The sequence below is a fragment of the Onychostruthus taczanowskii genome, unplaced genomic scaffold (genome assembly GCF_017590055.1).
Source record: "Onychostruthus taczanowskii isolate IOZ18803 unplaced genomic scaffold, ASM1759005v1 scaffold14, whole genome shotgun sequence".
In the NCBI taxonomy this organism is placed as follows: domain Eukaryota; kingdom Metazoa; phylum Chordata; class Aves; order Passeriformes; family Passeridae; genus Onychostruthus; species Onychostruthus taczanowskii.
The window spans coordinates 15,659,432-15,679,017 of NW_024498573.1; the positions used below are offsets into that span (position 1 = coordinate 15,659,432).

General features: G+C 46.0%; 1 protein-coding gene across 1 annotated transcript in view; it reads right to left on the reverse strand.

Annotated features, from left to right (window-relative positions):
• Positions 1–19,040, reverse strand: part of PFDN1 (prefoldin subunit 1) — a 31,509-nt gene extending 12,469 nt beyond the window's left edge. The window contains exons 1-3 of the mRNA XM_041397961.1: positions 18,928–19,040; positions 18,568–18,734; positions 3,444–3,528 (exon numbers count right to left, since the gene is read on the reverse strand). Coding sequence (XP_041253895.1) covers positions 3,444–3,528; positions 18,568–18,734; positions 18,928–18,960 — 285 coding nt within the window. The 5' untranslated portion in view covers positions 18,961–19,040. The remainder of the gene's footprint in view (positions 1–3,443; positions 3,529–18,567; positions 18,735–18,927) is intronic.
• Between the last annotated feature and the right edge of the window lie 546 nt (positions 19,041–19,586).

Consider the following 19,586-nt stretch of genomic DNA (forward strand, 5'->3'; position numbering starts at 1 on the left):
TGAAGGGGCCTACAGGGAAGCCAGAGAGATACTCTCCATCAGGAACTGGAGTGACAGGACAAGGAACAACTGGTTCAAACTGAAAGAGAGGCAATTTAGAGGGGAAATTAGAAATTAGAAAGAAATTCTTTACTAATTGAGGGTGGTGAAGCCGTGGCACAGGTAGCCCAGAAAAGCTGTGGCTACCCCATACCTGGAGAGACCTGGTCTAGTGGAAGGTGTCCCTGCTCATGGCAGAGACCTTTAAAGTCATCCAAACCTTTCCAACCAAAACCATTCCATTATATATATACATATATATATATATACACTTCGATATATTCATGTCCACACACACAGCTTTAACAAGTAGAGTAAAGCTACCTTTGGTTTTCTTCAGACAACTTCTGCAGAATAACTAACTGCATCTCCACACCCAGACTCCTTGGTGCTTTCAGAACACAGCTCCTCTCACCAAGCATAATGCGTGTCCCAGCCAAGCCTTATTTTCCCAGCCCCTCACAAGGACAGGTCTGGCTGTCCTTGCTGCAAGGAAGCCCAAACCAGCAGCATCCCATCAATTTTGTGATGCTGCCTTGAAAAATACAATGCACTGCTTCAACAGTGGAGAAACCCATGAGAGAGAAGTGAGGGAAAGGGAATTACTGCAACCATGTACTGCAGTGGAGGTTGTCAGACAGAGAAGAGAGACATAACTCACATTTTTCAAAGTTCACTGGCTGCTGTGAATGTCAGCAAAACCAGCTCACACCTCTGAAGCAAATTAAAGACACATTTTCAGGAACAGGCAGCTGGAGATCTCCTTGCTATGCAGCTGGAAGGATTTCCAGAAGAGCTCAGCCCTCCTCTGCAAACTCCTCTGCAAACAGCACCGAGGTAGAGGGGAGAGCATTTCTCCGATTCAGGAATGTGTCAAAAAATACACATTTCACAATAGTGTCATCATAGCAAAGCACAATTGCCTCAAGCTCAGCTATGTGAGTAGTGAGGTCAGCCACACCATCGGGTACTGGGGGATTACTCTGACCAGCCTGATTCAGCTGTGCAAAGTGAGAAATATGAGTAAGTCATAAGGTAGTTAACAATGTAAAATATAAACCTAAGCTTTAAAACCCATCCAGTTTTAATAATGAATGGAGAGATGTTTAACCTTTCTTGGTTTGCTATTTATTTTACAACGATGTGGTGGAAGCACAAGGTCACAAAGTTTCACATTCTTTCCTGCTTTGGTCACAACTTGTTTTCAGGACAGTAAAATCCCCTGCTCCTGTGATAAGTGCTCTCTGAGTTGGACCCAGGTATTTCCCCTCAAATCTCAGTTTCCAGCAGTTGTCAGCCTAAAGTGCTTGTCCTCTTCCATGGGGAATCCCAGGCCTAAGGAAAACCCTCTTCACAAAACTGCCACAGCCAGCTGGAAGGAGTTCAGTTAAAAGATGGACTTGAATGTTTACTTAACACAAACTTTTGAAAGTGTTGGCATTCTGAGCCCTACTATTCACGATTAAAAAGAAAAACCAACGAATGTGGCAGCCACCTTTCCACTCCAACCACCTTTTGAGACAGTCTTGGTTTTGAGACTATTGCTGGAAACTTCAACTCAATGACCATAACCAGAGAGATTCAGCAACAAAGCAGAAAAACACATTTGTGAAGCAGCCAGTTCTGAGGCTTTGTGTAAGAACAGCAAGGTTATAATTTGTGGGAAATTCCACCCATTCTGCTGAACTCAGTGATTGAGAAGTTCAGGAGGTTAGATAATTCCCCATCAGGAACAGGAAGAAGCCCAGATGGCACAGCTGAAGGGTACAGTAGCCAAGAAGCTGACCACAGTCCGCTGCAGCTGGCAGCAAGGGACCCCAGGGGCAGTTTATAAACAGGCTGCCAGCCACATTCCACCTGCTCCCAAACCCAGAGGTGCTGCCAGCCACATTCCACCTGCTCCCAAACCCAGAGGTGCTGCCATGAAGTCCTCCAGCCCCAGTTGCAGGGCTGTCTTTGCACAAAGCCACTGGCATCTGGGATGGCTCCAAAGGAATAAGGATACAACTGTTTTTACCACATAACCATACAAATGACTATGCCCTGCCTGCACACTCCCTTAGATACACAGCCTGTCCACAGAGCACTTGCCTGACCTGTGCAGAAAGAGTTCTTGTGGGCAGAAACACAAACCCTGCTGAGAGTCTGGCACAGGCAGCACTCCAAGCAACGCAACATCTGGGGATAGGCTTGCTCCATAGCTCCTCAGGCAGGCTGAGTTTTAAGAAGGGATTAAAAAAAATAGACTCGACTTCTGCTTTAGTGTAAGTAGGAGACAACAGAGACGGAACTGCACAGGTCTGAATGGATTTGAACACAGACTTCCTATTCCTGCTTGTCCCTACTTATTTGGTCTCCACTTCACTTTCTCCAAAACAATAACAGATGGAAAAAGCAGCTCGACACAAGCTTGGTCTTTGCTTTCTTTGTCATTCCCCAAAAACCAAGAAACAGGGGTTTGTACTAATGATATTTGAGGAGAATTATAAAAAACCACACACTAACAGCCTTGGAAAAGTACATTTTGCACTTCTTCTCAGAAGAGCTGTAAGCTGCAGACGCAGCCACAAGAAGATAGTCAAGATTCACTAGATAGCCTGTTTGAACACTGGAACTTGCGCAGACACTGCTTTTTATTTCCTAGATATCCTTCTATGCCTTGAATACTCCAACCAGATAAACACAAGAACACAGAAGTGCTCTGACCATGCTGTCAAAAGTCCCACCTCCCCACAGATCTGCTCTCAAGTGCTCTGACCATGCTGTCAAAACCAAGTCCCACCTCCCCACAGATCTGCTCTTCAGCAGCAGCCCCAAGCAGATGCTTAAGGGCAGAGAGTAAGGACAGGGCAGGCTATATGGTACTTCCTCCTCATACTTTCCCACCCTCCAGACATTTTTAGCTCAGGGACTTCCTGAGCAGGATGCCATTTCTACATATTTGGTAATTCTCAATGGATTTCTCTTCCATGAATTTGTGCAATTGTTCTGAGCCAGTGTAACCTTTAAATACCCACAGCACTGGCGAAATTTTACATCACTTATCTGCTGCAAATAACCACACAAACATCCTTTTGCTTGTTTTAGACCTTGCTCTTACTAATCTCATTTGAATGCCTCGCTCCCAGTTTTCAGACCAGGGCACAGAGCGAACAATCAATCCCAATTGGTTTGTAGATCTAGGAAAGGAACCAAGTGCCTTGAGTTACTTGTAGGTTACTTGTAACAGTAACTCAAGTAACTTTAAGTAACTTGGAGGCTGGGACCATACCAAACAGTGTGTGTTACAATCTCTGTTACAATCCTTCAGCATGAAAAGTACCAGATAAAAACAAGAGCTGTAGCAAAGAGCATCTTGTAGACCTTTAATGTTTTACTTTCATCACCACTTGCCCAAAACTTACCTCTAACTCCTTAATTTTCTCTTCGGCTATTCTCTGTTTTTCTAAGAGCTGATTGTGAATCACTCCTTTAGGCTGAAGAATAAACCTGCAAGTGAAAAAGAAGAGACAGAAAAAGTTGGGTGCTTTTTACATCAGTGTTCACCAGCTGTGCACAAAGTCAAGCTAGTGTTCATCCATCCTCCCTCTGTCAGAGGGAGACAGGAGAAATTGCTCTGGTGGCTCCCAGAGCCCCCCAGGCTGGCCCCAAAGGCTCACCAGCCTCACCCGTGCCCTGGGAGGATGAACATGGACACACGGAGATCTCCCTCTGTCATTCAGTGTCCTTGGATGATCTGAAAGCAGTTCTGGCACACAGCCAGCAAGGGGAGTCTGTCAGCACCCTCCCTTCAAAGGGATTTAAATCAGTTGATGGCACAGAGTCAAGGAAGACTCTTGACAGGTAAGAGATGTTTATTAAGGGTTTAGTGCTCACAAGTTAAACAAACCCATACAATAAAACCAAAGCTTTCCACAGGGAAAGGCTGAGGGAGTTGGGGTTGTACAACCTGGAGAGGAGCAGGCTCCAGGGAGACCTTACTGCAGCTTTTCAATGTACAAAAGGGGCTGACATGAAAGACAGAGAGAGGCTTTTTACCAGGGTCTGTCATGCCAGGCAAGGGGCAATGGTTTTAAACTGCAACAGGCCAGGGTTAGATTGGACACAGAGGAGAAATGTTTTAGACTGAGGATGGTGAGGTGCTGGCACAGGTTGCCCAGAGAAGCTGTGGCTGCTCCAACCCTGGAAATGTCCAAGGTCAGGTTGGACCCAACTTAGAGCAACCTGGGATAGTGGAAGGTGTCCCATGGCAGAGGGTGGGACTGGATGGTCTGTGAAGAACCTTTCCAACCCACCCTTCTGTGATTTGACAAAACAGAGACAGTGCTTCCAGCAGAAGCTATGGAACTTTCCCAGCTCCCACTTCTCAAGTCTTGACTTTAACCCAATCCCTCACTGATCTCCAAACCCACGCTTTCACCAGCCAAAGGGCTTTTCTGTGAGGTGGGAAGTGGCTGCTTCTAACTGAAGTTATGGCCACTGGTTTCCACTTGTTCTGTTTTCAATTGCCAAAGGGATTTGAAAGATGCATCCATAACATCTGAGTCCTGCTTGCCAACAAGCAGAAAGGTGCCTCAGAGAAGCCTCTGAAGGAGCACCAACATTCAAAGCAGCTCTCCAGCACATGGCACTGGCATTCCACAAAGAGGTAAAGGACAACTAAGTTCAAACAAATTTTAGGAACCCTTCATGGTTGTTTTCAACCTTCCAGACATAAAGAATGTACAAGCTGCAGATTCACCCCCTTCCCTACTTAGAAAGTCCCCCAGGGGATTTAGAAGGAGCCTCCATGGGTCATACCAACGAGGTCAAGGTCTCCTCTAGCACCAACTAGGGTCAATGTCTTCCTGCCAGGTGACAACAGCTCATGCTCCAACAGTTAAAATGAGCAGCTTTAGACAGGGCAGAATCAGAGTGCATTCCCCGTCTGCTACAGAAAAACCTGAAATCAGTTTGCAGAGTCATCTCCCACGACAAATGACATTATTAAAGTGTTTGCTCAGTGCCTGGTAAACACAAACACGGATCTACCACTTGGCTGGAAACCCAGTGTCCTCTGCATCAGTAACCCAGCCAAAAGGAAAACTACCTGCCACATGCATTCCTGAAACGCATGGGAGGAAAACCGTGGATAATTATAATAGGTTTCCAATTAAAACTCTCTTTGGGGTTGCTATTAACTGAACACAGAAGCACCTCCTCCTCCTCCCACTTCTTTCCCTGTTCTGCTTCACCTCCTCTTCTCCACAGGAACTTCCGCTACATCTTTTATGTTGCAATTTTCTCAAATCTCTCTCATTTTTTCCCCAGTCTTGGCTCATGCTTATTGCTGGCATCATCTTTGTTCTCTGTCTGCTCCTGTTCTTACCAACACAGCTCACTCAGACTCTCTTTGTCTCCTCAATCCCCACTTCCTCAGTCAGACTCTCTTTGTCCCCTCAATCCCCCCTTCCCAATGGGAGGTGTCCCCACCATTCACTTGCACACAGCAGTGATGGCTTGGGGTCCTGGCATACAGCAGACTGCTGAAATAACAACACAGGTAATTTGTGAAAATCAAGTTCAAGACCACCCTTCTAGGAAAGAAGTTATTTTCATTGCTGTTAGATACAGAGCCTGGATCCAGCCAGAAAAGAGGTACTTTTCAGGACCACCAGCAAACACATTATTCTGATGCTCTTACCTCAGGCATACAGTATCAGAATAAAAAACATCAGCCTTCACACACATCCCCTGTAAACTCAAATTTTGCCTTGCTTCTGCAGTAGCTGCCATTAGTGAAAACCAAAGCTGCAAGATGCCTTTTGTACACAAAGCCATGAGTCCCTTCCCACGTCACTGCTTCCCTGAGCCTGCCTGTGTATGTGAACGTTTCCTGAATTATTTCCTTTTTTTGTGGGGGCAGCAAAGAAGAATACAATCCCTTCTGATTTGCTTCCCCAAATTGTACAGGAAGATTGATCATTTTGGTTTCCCTGACGTCCCTGGTCTAAAAAACAAAGTTCAACAGCAACACAGCTTGAGCAATTTTCCCCATGCTGCAGCTGGGAATGTCCCTGCTGGGTGACAGGCACTGGGCGATCCCGGCTGGCTCACAACTGCTACAGGCACCAAAACCTCCAAAAAACAACTGCCTGACTTCACTTTTATTCTGCAAATGTCAACAGCAGTCATCAGAGAAAATATCCTCCCTCCCACCCTCCTGCAATGCTCTGGCAGACATGCGACAGCAAATTAAAATTGGATGGCTGAAATTAGCACTGACGAGACCTATGCGGGCAGCTGGGTACAAATACAACCACCCCGATTTTGCTTGCTATAAAACAGAGGGCTGGAACCTGGTCTGTTCACACACTTGCTCAGAAGCAGGTTGGATGTCACTGACCTGGGCAGCAGCATCCTGCAGGTCTTCACCAGTGCTGCTCAAAGTCACCCAGTTGAGTTCCCTACCACAGGACCACGGAGCTCTCGGTCTCAAGAGCACAGGTGCCACCCTGGAAGATGCCAAGGTCAGGTCTTTGAAAGCTGAACTGTAAATCCACACCCACAGTTCACTGTTCAAATCTGTGGCTTTGCTTTCCAACACAAGCAGGACTCAAAAACTATCAGTTTTTTAGAGTCTAGTTTGGGATACACACATTATGGAGATCTTGGCCAAAGTTTTTACCTAAGGAAATAATGTGGTTTATGGCAGCACTTGGAAAAAGCAGAAGTTTGTTCTGCTCATTAGGTAAGAAGTGCTGCAGGGAACTTGTAATAAACCAGAATTTAAATTTAATCTAAATTTCATTTTTCCAATTACCCTAAGTAATACATCAACTTGATGATTTCTAGGTTTTTTCCTCACCAAGCTGGAGGAATAGGGCAGTGTCATTCTGTTGCCTGGTTTCAGTTAGATGCAGTTATTTTATGTAGAGCTTTTCAAGCTCATTAAAGAAGCACCGTACATTCTGACAACTTTATTCTTCCCTGAGTGAGTTTGTGACCAAGCCTTTCAAATACATGAAGTTAATTCTATGCCTGAAGGTTCACCACCAGCTGAGAGCTGACCCCATATGAGAGTCACCGAGCTGAGGAGCCCCTTTCTGCTCAGTGGTGCAGAGCCCAGCAGGTGACACAGCTAATACTGACCCAAGAGCTGCTTTCACAGCTCTGCTGGAGTTCATGGGAGTCTCCAAGCGCCCAGAGTTTGTGTGTTGGACTGGGATGGAGTTTAAGCACTGCTAATCCACAGAAGACAGGCAGCAAACCAAGTCTTCTCCCAGATACGAGAGTTCAGCCGTATCCTCCTGCTCTCAGTGAAGCGTCACAGCACACACTCACAGACCTGTCAAACATGACACCTACACTATCAACCATGAAACAGTGATTCAGAAACATGTTCAGCACCCCAGTGGCAATTACAAAGCTTAGTAACAATCACCTCTTCACACAGGAACTTCTTCACTGTTGCTAAATTAACACAAAAAATATCTGGGTCAGAATGGACAAGTTCACCCCATCTCACCTGGCCACCCATTTCAAAGAGAATGGCTAGTAAAAATAGAGCAGCACTTGCTAATAATTTTTCCAATGTCCATAGATTATGGTAAAAACTCAAAACAAACCAAAGAAAATTAGAAATGAAAGTTGCAGAGGAGGGGGGTCCCTGAGGACAGCAGCGCTCAGCCAGACCTGGGCTGCCAACAAGAACAGCTCCGTGGAGCAGAGCCAAGCGGCTGCCAGTCGACTGCACCTACATGCTTGGCCTCCCAGTGACTGCTGGTTCTCCAGTGCAATATGGGTACAGAAATAGAGCACAAGGGAACTGAAAGAGAAACCTTGCTCTAAATATTCCACTTGTTTCTATTTTCCTCCCCTTGCTAGCTCCTCACCAGGAATTTTGTTTCCCTAATGCAGAGAAAGTGGTTTATATACACTCTGAGATTCACTGCTAGTTTCTTTCTGAAGGGATCTCTTACCCCTTCACAATTCTAATTTTCTATTATGATTTTCATTTGATCAGTGTTTATATTGCACTCCCTGATGCTCTGGCCCAAAAGGCCTTCAGACTCCTGTCAGGTCAGCAGTTCTGCCCACTTCATCATCTGTCTGCTCCTTTGTGTCACACATACACACCCACAAAGTGATGATGGTCCAGTGTAAGTAATTCCATAACTCAGCCTGTTTGCATCAAAATGTGCTGTTTACTTGACTTTGAGACATAATATTGGATTCTGAAAGATTCGCCTCTTAATGAATGAGGTTATGGAGATGTTTGTTCAGCACATGCCCCTCTTCATTATGACATACAAGTCATTAAAGTTATTAAAGGTGGAGTCACAGTGATGCTCATAGTTCAGGTTTTCCATGAAGAATCCGTACTTTCAATTACTTGCAACTGCAACAAACTTCAGCCTTTACAGCTGGAGCTTTCAGAAGCAGGCAGCTGGGCATGAGCAGCCTCTCTTCTGCCCTTGGAGTCAGGAAATGTGATCCCAGTGTTTCTCCTGCCTGCCTTGCCTATGCAAGAGGCTGTTTGTGTTCAAGTATTCAAACCAGGAGGGAAGGAGCCTCACAAGAGGCCACAGGACTCCTGCACAGAGTCTGCAAAGAAGCTCTTCCCGCTTGGCTCCATGTGAATCCTTGCAAGAATCAGGGTAGCAGGGGAAGCCTCAGCTTTTCCCCTGCCAAGATGAGTACACAGCTCTCTGCTTAATTCCAGACAGACAATTTTACAGGTACATATGTCCAGTGTTATTTTGCCAGAATAATGATGAATGGCAGATCTGTAAGTCCATTCACCTGGCTCCCAGCTCACACAAAGAGCCACTGTAACTTCAGCTACATGGTTCTCATTCCATTTGGGAAACTCTCTACAAAAACTGAAAAGAAAACAAACAACTTTGTGCAAAGCCATAACATTATTTTAACATGTTTACTGTAGTTCTAAATAACCTAACATGTTGTGGCATATCACAGCAGTGTTTACATGGCATGTCCTCCTCCTTGAAACCAAGTGCTTGCATTAGACCACTCTGTGAGAAAAGTTTGGCTAAGCCCAGTGATGCATTTATCTATTTAAAGACGCTTTTTAATTCTGAACTTGCACTGCTGCTCAAGCTTTGAGCAGACTCAGCAGGGGATTACTGCATTTTAAGTACTGTTCAAAGCCAATGGAAGAAAGGCTTCCAAGGAGCTGATCCCAAGCAATCTAGCTTGATTGAACCAAAACCAGCTGTGCAGGACTGCCAGCACCCAGTAGTCGTCTTCTACTCTCCCAGGATTTGCTGGTGCTTCTGCAAATTATTCTCTATGCAGTTCATACCAGGCACAGTTTATATCCCTCCAAATTCCAGTTTTAGTCACTGTAGATGAATTACCCAGTTCCAAACAAGACAAGGAAGCAATATTAAATAAAAAAAAGAAAAAAAAGAAAAATCATCACTAATTATAGCTTGTGCTGCCACCCTTCATGTCTAAGAGTTTCACATTTTTTCAGCCTGATTTTGAATTTCCCATCAACAGATCATATGCCTTAACTAGAGCTGGTTCAGAACAGATGGAGTTTGAACAGATGAGTTGAAGCTTTTCCTATGTTTGCATTTATTTTAGTGGTCAGTCGTCTCACTGGGTCACCTCGATATAGCTGACCCTAACTATTCCCCCCGCATACCTTAAAGCAAAACAAATCCTGCAGCTTATGTCGGGAGGATTATACATGAATACATTCCAAGGAGCAGCAGTTGATAGCTCACATGACATTCTGCTGCCCTCGGAGAGGTGGATGAGCACCAGGAGCTGTTTGGGCAGGAGACATCCCCAGTGGGCAGCACAACCTGCGCAGAGCCAGCCTGGCACACCGGAGCACGCAGAGACCGGGATTAGCGGCGCTGGACATCGGCCAAACCGCGTCTTATGTAGGCCCCAACAAGGGTAACTTTTACTCAGATGAACGTTTGTAAGCCATAAACCTATTTACTCTAAGGAGCTAAAGGATTTGAAGAAAGAATTCCACGCCTCAAACCTCGCTCAAATTCGCTTCCTCAAAGCTCGGCACGGGCTGGCCTGATGGAGCCCCACGGAGGGGTTTGGGCTGCACTTCAGGCCGTGTTTACATTGAGCTTTCACTTTTTTGGGGGGCATCTCTCAGTAGCTCCAGCATATTACATTACCTCAAGCCAAGATAGTAACACAGCTTGCAAACAGCAGTTTCTGCATTGCCAGACACTTAACTAGATGGTAGATTTATACCATTGTTCATGTTGGGTTCTTTAAAAAAAGACATCAGGAATATACCTCTAAGTGCGTATTAAATATAGCACAACCCAAAAAAAGAAAATAGTACTGTGGTCTGCTTTTAATGAGCATCATAAATTCTTTTTGAAGGCTCAATTGACATAAATGGAATTTAAAAAAAAAAAAAAAACAACAAGCAAATGCCTCCTCTCTATCATACAGGAATTCATAACATTTGAGATTAAATCCATGTGGGAAAACACTGCAAGAACAACAGCAGTTCATGCAACTGAAATCCCCTTGAGTGGATCTGCCTCACTATATTCCTGATTTAGTGGTTTTGTCTTCTAATTTTGTTTTCATATAATTTGTTAATATGTAGTAATGATGAGCTGTGGCTTATTTAAGCCAAGGGAACTCAGATGACTACAATATGCCAACCACACATGCAGCTCAAATAGATTTTTTGCAGTCTGGGTTGTACCAGAAGCAGAAAACAGAAATTTTTTTTCCAATAATAGGAAGTCAAGATCCATTTCTAAAATCTGCTCTATTTTCAAGAATTCCCCACAAATTCCTATGGAAGAATGCTTAACAGAAAAAAAATTAAAACCACAACACCACATGGACATGCACCAAGGAAAATATAAACAAGCAAATGCTGGTGTAGGCACCCTGGTAAATAATCCTAAAGACATTTCTATTTTAATTTTTTTCTTATTGATAAATATTCTGTGATCAAAAAGGTGAACTTTGCAGTAGCAAATTAAGTGACATGAAGGTACTGCTATACTCTGACAGACAAACTTATGCCCTTCTCAGCAGCAGACCCTCCCTAAGAACCTGTACAGGGAAACTGGCAAAATCAGGATCCATCTTTTTTTGGAAAGCAAATCCATCCACAGTTGCAAGAGGGGAAAATACAAAAAGACAAAAAAGATTTCTGCCTTGCCTGGGAGGAAACCTTTGAAATGCAAAGTGAGGAGGAAGACCCAACTTGTAGATAAATAGCACAGTCTTGATTTCTGCACATCCCAAACCCTGCTACAACAAAGCATCAAAGCACTATAGAAAACTTCACAGCAGTGGACACAAAGATAACTGAGCCAAAAGCATTCAAGCATAACACTAATAGACAGATATTTCTGGACTCTGGAGTTAAATTAGCTTGCACTAAAACAACCACACTGCTGTGTCCGAATCAGCAAGAACAAACTTCTTTTTTTTTTTATTTTGCTAAATTGGCCAAAACATTCCGTTAATTCAGCAAATAGTTTTTGAGAAAACACAGAAAGAATTCAAGACAGAAATTGTCTTGCATTTGGTTTAAGATTTGATGCAGCACTTTTGTTCTTGCATCTCTGAATTAAACTTGTGTTTAACATGAGACTTGTGTCTCATGCCATGGGATTGGTTTCTTCATATTTAATTCAGTGTTTTAATGCAGGGGTCATGAATGAGCCTCTCCTTGTTTCAGGCTTTGAAGAGACGACAAGGCCAGGATGTAGAGACTTAGATTTCTCATTTGTTTTAAGGCTGTTAAACCTAAAATTTGCATCTTATGCTGACATTCACATCCCAGCTCAGAGACTGACTGGATATGTCCATCTGAGAGCTGTGGGCCCCCAGTTCCTTGTCACACCCTGTCCTGCTGGCTGAATATCCACTGACTCCACACCTGGAAGGGCATCTCCAAGCAAGACAGAAATACAGCAGGGACCCTTCCTTTGGGCCAGTGATCTGGCCATTCTTCTCTGCTGCAGGAAAGCCACATCCTCTGTGCTAAACCTAACAGCCCTGTGTCCTGAAAGAAGTGCTCTAGAATTCAGTATTTCTCCAGGGACTCTCATCCTTGATTCTGAAATTTTCTTCAGGAAATGGGGAAGAAGTTTCAAAATACAGTACTTTAAATCCATTAAGTATTAAAGAAAATGGAAGTTCCTTGCTGTTTTAGAATACCAGAGTGACATTTTAAGTGCTTGGAGAAGTTCAGAAATCAGTCACTCATGTTCCATAATGGTTTTGCAAAGTCATTTGGCACAGCAAGTCACAAAAGCAGGAGCAGTGTAAGCTTCTCAGAACATTTAATACTTGTCTAGCCTATATCCAAACAGAACACTGAGCCACTGAAGCAAGAGATGGGCTGTATTTGCAAGAGAGCTCAGCTTCCCTCTCTCTGGAGGCAGGGACAAAGCTAAGGTGCCTTACTACAGCCCTCAATGCACAGGAGCCCAGCCTGCAAATGCTGCCCTGAGACAGCAGGCTTCCTGAAGGCTCTGGCATTTCCATGACAGCACATTGTCCCTGGCTCACAGCACATCAAACTCCCTCTTCCAGCAACAAGGGCAGCCTGCAGGAGCACTCAGTCTCCCTTCTAACCCTTATTCTTCTCAGTTTAGATTCCATCTCAAGTTTACTCAGGTAGCTCCTTCCTCTGTGTTGTCTAGGTAACAGGTAGAGAAAAAGTTAGGGATAAAGAAAAGAATGGAACAGACTTGTGTGAATGTCATAGTCCTAGTCCCAACAGAAACATGTTCCTAAAGAGTTAAATGTCACCAGGCAAGGGAGACAAGCAAGAGGAAAAGCTGTATTGCTAATCTCCTATCAGAACACCCACGCAGTAGGTGGGGGACTATAACCAACAGATTTATTTCCAGTAGGGATAAGTAAAAGACTTATTTGTATTTTAAATTAGCTATTATTTTTATTTTAAGACCCTTGTTTCTGCTGCTTATGTATTTCACAAACACTGACTTATCAGACATGTCTAAGTTCTCTGCCTAAAGCTGATTCTTTAAAGAAATGCAGCTGTTTCCTAGAACAGGGCAGATAGACATCTTGCACACAAGCCATGGAAATCTTTTCTTCTCTGACGTTTCAGTATTGCATGGAGAAATTATGTAGAGCAGCAGGGCAGAAGAGCTATAACTGGACCAAGATATCCAGGAGATTACAAATGAGCAGCCCCGGGCAGCAGGAATAAGATCAAGAACTAAGCGGGGGCAGGGCAGTGGGGAAGGAATGTGTTTGGAAATGAGATGTCAGTTGGAAAAGGAGCCTGTGCCCAAGAGAACAATCTCCCTTTCTGAGCTGGAACCAAACCCAGGAGTCCAGATTCCCAGTATCTCACTACTGCCAGCAGTAACCACAAAGTCCATGGACCAACTCTGCTCCTCTCACCCTCCTAATGAACCAGGAAGGGGATGACAAACTTCTGCCCCTTACTTCACAGACCAAGTCACAGGCAGCAGCACACAATACTACTGTATCACCCCTGCATGCATCGTTCTCATTTTTGCTTTCTAAGACAGCTCTCTAAAAAGATTTTCCAAACTTTTCTGCCCACTCATACCTAACAACACTGTGAAGATCATTGCTCAAGCTGCAACAAAAGTGAGTAGCTCAAAATCAGGAAAAACCTGAAATAAAAACCAACTGTGTGATGGAAAACCTTTTGGCTTAAGCCCATATAATAGCCTTTGATTCCTCATGTACCAGCTCCCAACAGCTTGTTCAATGTGCAGCAGCAGCAGTGGTCAAGCAGCTGGACACAAACTTTGTTTTCTTCACAGCTCAGTGCCTGACTGAACTTCTCTACACACCAGACTTACTGTGGAAAATAAATCCTCCCTTTTCCAACAGCTACATGGAGGAACCTTAGGTTTGTAAACCACAAATTGGCCAGAAAGCAACACGCTGCTCCCTGGGACTGGTGTCAGCACCTGTCAGCTCCTCGGCAGCCGGGCTCCGGCGCCCAGCCCGCAGCGAGCCTCCCCCCCAGAGCCAGCCCAGGGGGGAGCCACTCAGATTTCACACAACAGCCTATAGTTAGTAACTGAACCATCAAGGTTAAGCCTTGGGTGTCCTTCAGCTCTTTGTGAGATTTTTGACATGTGAGCAGGAAGCACAGGGCAGCTGCCGTGTTCTGTGCTGGCAGAACCGAACACCTCACACACACACAAACAGTGAAAATGCAGCTCCTGCAGCTTTACCCAGTGATGTGCAGCAGGGACTGCTGCCTTTGGGGGTTCAGGAAAGAGCCTACAGTGACTGATCCTGTCTCATTTTCAAAAAAAAACATGAATCACACTAAAAGCAAGAATGCATTTAAATCCAAGGAATCATCAAGAACATTTAATTCTCTCTCAGGTTTCACATGCATATGGTTCAGCCACCAAAAATCTGAACCACTCTTTAGAAAAATTTAAAAATTCAAAATCATGTTATTACAGCTGCCCCATAAAATACTGTAATGGTACAAAGTCATTTTATAGGGACAGCTGTGATAATATATTATGCTTGCAGAAAATCTTGAGCCAAAAGTTGTGCTACAGTATTTGCTTGATTTTTACTTATATTTTCCCTTTTAAGTGTTCTCCCATTAGCTGTACAAGTAAACTGATGATAAAGCAATATCAAACCAAAACTGACTGTCTATTTTGGCACAGCATGAAAAACTGCAGCACTCTCCTCACCGTGCCCCACAACAAGTGCCAGACATTTTTCTTCTGTAAATAAGGATCTTGTCCAGGTTATGGGCTAGAAGAATGTAAAGGGAAAGGTCTGAAATATTCAGACAGAATTCTGAAGCTTAAACTTTCAACATAGTTCTCAAAGCAACACGATGATATCAGCTCACAAATAGCTTAAGCAGAAGTCCAGCACAGTGGTAGCTGTCTCAGGCTACGTAACGGGCCCTTCAAAAGAGTATGAAGTAACAGAACTGAAATGTATTTGGCAAGATGCCACCACCCAGATGAGATCCCAGCCTCATGGATATGTACAGTACACAGCAATTCATCAGCTCATACTATGTGGCACTGACATTTCTTCTGTCAAACCAAAAATAGCTTTAGCAAAAGTAAATTGAGCGCACATGTGGAGCGCAGTAAGGCCTCAGCATGTTACACAAACTGCAGTACTTCCCCCAAAAAAAATCAAACTCAAATTGAGGAACAACAAATGAAACTTTCACATTCATCAGCAGCGAAGGAAAAGCTTTCTGGGAAGGAAGGAGACTCAGGATAGGGGTTCAGAAAATAAAAACTACACAACTGCTTTCCAAGTAATGCACAAGGAAGTACCAAAGCAGGCAGGCTTCCTCCCAGGATGCAGCACATCACCACAGTTTCTCAAGCCTTCAAATTCCACGAAGATCTGGAGTATCTTGCCCTACACAAGGGTATGTGCTAGCCCTTTGCACAGCCCATCCACCCAAGCTGGAGAAAAAACACAGAAACCCTATCAGAGGCCAGATTCTGACTAGCAGCTTAGATGGGTCTGAGGAAAAAAAAATGGAAATTTAAAAAATAAAAAAGTTAAGCATAGGAATAGAAGCACAAAACTTACTTCAAGAATTCAGTTATTCAAGCAGAAGAACATTGATAATCAGACTTAACAGTGACTCAGACCTCCACCCTTCCTGGATAACTGACACCTTTTAGAGCTCCAGTATTTCCATGCTGGACTACGTAAATGAAATTAAGACATCACAAATATGCCTTCAGTGGCCAAACTCAAGTCCATGCAAGACATCTGCTAGTCCACTTCACAGAACATGGCTTCTATGTCCAGAAGAACCACAGTGACCACCTCCTTTGGTCCCCAGTGGAACACAAGATGCCAGACTGCCCTTGGATTTAAACTCCTGCTCAAGGGTTGCTTTAGCCTATTTTGCCAAAAGCCCAAATTTCAGCAATAAATTCTCTGCTAGGGTTGGAGTGGGCTTCAGGAAGTTCCTCACGTGCTAGGTGCAAGCTCTCTGCACTAGGAAGTGACACAAATCACACCAGTGCATCACTGCCAATTGGCAGGGCAGCTTCAGCCCCACAGCCAGGCCAGGCAGAGCTCACAGAAACACCCTGTCAAGCTTAGGCAGGGGAAAAAAACATGAATGAACAGCATTCAGAAGAAGAGCACTCCCTTAATCTGTATTTGCATAGCCACTAATACAACAAAGCCCATGAAGAGTTCAGTTTTTAAACAATATCACAATGCAAATATTTTCCTGCTGGCGCCTCTGCCATCGCCGAGGAGCCGGAGCTGCCAGCCGTGCCTCACACCTGTCTGGCCATGGAAAGGTAAGGAAGAGAGGACTCCCCACAAGACTGGGGCTCCTGCACACAGCAAGGGTAAATGGTTGAGCACATCAAGAAGGTGTCTTACTCCCAAGGAGGAGGTAGAAGCAGAAAGCAGGACAATGTACTTCAGACCATGATGAAGTAATATCTGCTCCCTACACCTGACTCAGAGGCAACAACATTTAAAGATAAATACCAACACTCTAACATTCTTAAAGTACCTTGAGGGACTTCTCCCATCCAAAGGCACTCCGGACTTAAATTCTGAAAAAGCTTTAGAGAAACATGTTGACTTCAGCATTATCTTTTACTCTTCATCTGTCTGCTCTGTGAAGAACCCAAACAGAAAAAAAAGCCTTTTGAGACATCTCATGACTACTCCAAACACAAGTGTTTGCTACATCTACAGCCTGCCTGGGTCAATCAGTCACCTCTTGCAAGAGACCAGACTCTGTCTCTTTCTCATGTCATCAACATCCCCACCAAACCCAACATCTAATGCACCTACTTGGAAAAGTTTATTTAGTGGGAACCCTGCCACTCTGAACAGCTCCATTAGCCTGGGTACAACTCCCATGAAAACTCTCATCAAAATGCAAAGCACACACCATTCCTGGCTTCCCAGTCCTGCCACCTCCCTACAGCTTGGTCTGGAGATTGTGTGGGCTGAGGGATGAGGGCACTTGAAGTCTGACCTGGCTCACTGCTCAGTCCTGTGATCAGCCACTTTGACATGAAGAAGGTGGGGTAAACAGGGTGGGGAAGAGGTTGATACAATCTCCCCTTTTGGCAGCAGTCCGAGCAGATCCAGTATTTCACAAACCACATCCCGAGTTGGGCAGTCATCACTGTTACCCAACTCACATGAGACAAAATCCTATTTCTCAAATCAGAAATGCAGAAATCTAATGTGATATTTGTCAAGCAAGCACGTGTTTCAGATTTGAAACCACTTCATATGGTGAAAACTCTCTGTATAAAAACCACTTTATAGGGTCTTCTATCAGAGGCTGCTGAAATCCCACCAAAGTGCATTGAAGAAATTAATCAGAACACTTCAGTCTGACTTAAGATCTTTCTTTTGACAGCCATCCAACACACAGAAGCACATCTCTAAGAGTGCACTGGGACTACCCACATGAGCTTTATGTTCACTTCCAAGGTTTTGAAAAAAATCCAAACAATGACATTAGATCCATTCCCAGGCATGACACTGCAAAGGACATTTCTGTTAAAGCATCTGTGCCAGCAAAGCCCTGAGCACAGGAGCTATGCACAGGGGGTTTTCAAGGAGTTTGACATAAACTACACTGGAAATGATTGATGCTGGGTAGATCTGTGAGGGCCTTCCCACAACTGTCATTTGGCATTAGAGTACTGCTCTGCTAGTTGAAATTACAAACTCCCAGAGGTGCCAGAGGACAGCATTGAGGCCAGGAGCTGAGCCAGCAAGCAAAACCACACAAAGCCAATAAAATTTGTAACAGCCCTTCATCAAGGCAGCCAGTACCTAACCCCAAGAGGTAAAGGAGTAAGCCTCACTGCATCCACAGGCTAATTGCTGAAATCAAAAATGTAAGACAATGAGAAAAAGGAAACAAGTGAATATGCTGACAGACACCTGATGTGCCCCTTGTGAAGGGGAGAGCCTCCTGCCCAGGGCAGCAGCCTGGAGGCTTCATAGAGCCTCGGGCTGGGGGAGTCTCAGAATCACAGAATCAACCAGGTTGTAAAACACCTCTGAGGTCACTGAGGGCAACCTATGACCCAACACCACCTTGTCAACTAGATCATGGAATTAAGTGCCATGTCCAGTCTTTCCTTAAACACTTCCAGGGATGGTGACTTCACCACTTCCCTGGGCAGCCCCTTCCAATGTTTAGTCACCCTTTCTGTGAAGAAATTCTTCCTAATGACCTACCTAAACCTCCCCTGGTGCAGTTTAAGACTATGTCTTCTCATCACTTGTCATCTGTGAGAAAAGCCTCACCACCACTTAGCTCCACTCTCCAGTTAGGAAGATGAAGAAAGAAAGAAGGTTCTCTCGAGCTTCTTCTTCTCCAGGCTGAGCTATCACAGCTCCTCCAGCTAGTCCTTGTGCTCCAGACCCTTCCCCAGCTGCGTTATCCTTCTCCGGACATGCTCCAGACTCTCAGTGTCCTTCCTGAACCGAGGGGCCCCTCTCCCGGCGCGCAGAGCCGCGGTGTCCCCCGCCCCGGCCGATACTCACATCCGCCCCACGCCCTCGTACATGCGAGTCTCGTCCACCAGCATCATCACCTCCGTGTCGGTGAGGTGCGCGTGCTTCTTGGTCTTGGTGAGCTGCTCGATCTGCAGGTCGGCCAGTTTCACCTTCTGCTGTGTGTCCATCACCTTGGCCTGCAGCTCCGTGAAGGCCTGGCCAGGGGAGAGCGCCGGGGTGAGGAGCGCCGGGGCACAGCCGGCCCCGGGCTGGGGGACCGGCCAGCGACGCCGGGACACGGAGGGAGACACGAGAAGGGGCACACAGTGGGCAGGACACACAGTGGAAGGGTGGGACACATGGAGGGCGCACACATGAAAGAGAAACACGCGGACAGGGGTCTCGTACCTTCTTCAGCTCCAGATCCACGGGCGCCGCCATCTTGTCCACGCACGGCGCATGCTCAGGAGGGCGGGGGCAGTCAGGGCCCCACCCGCGGGCGGGACGCGCTGTGGGACCGGCGCCGACCGGCACCGGCACCGAGCGGGCTGGGGGCTGCTGTGGGACCGGCCCCGACCGGCACCGGCACCGAACGGGCTGGGGGCTGCTGTGGGACCGGCCCCGACCAGCACCGGCACCGAACGGGCTGGGGGCTGCTGTGGGACCGGCCCCGACCGGCACCGGCACCGGCACCGAGCGGGCTGGGGGCTGCTGTGGGACCGGCCCCGACCAGCACCGGCACCGAGCGGGCTGGGGGCTGCTGTGGGACCGGCCCCGACCAGCACCGGCACCGAACGGGCTGGGGGCTGCTGTGGGACCGGCCCCGACCGGCACCGGCACCGGCACCGAGCGGGCTGGGGGCTCCCGTGAGGGCTCCTCGCTCCCTGCGGTGCTCTCGGGGGCCGGCTGCCCCGGTGGGGGTGTGGGCACGAACCAGCTCGCCGGGCCGGCCCCGCCTGGGTGTGCCCGGCCGGAGGGGGAGAGCCATCCCTGCCTTCGCTGGGAATCACAGAATGTTAAGGAGCTGGAAAGGACCTTAAAGATCATCTCATCCCAAGTTCCCCCTG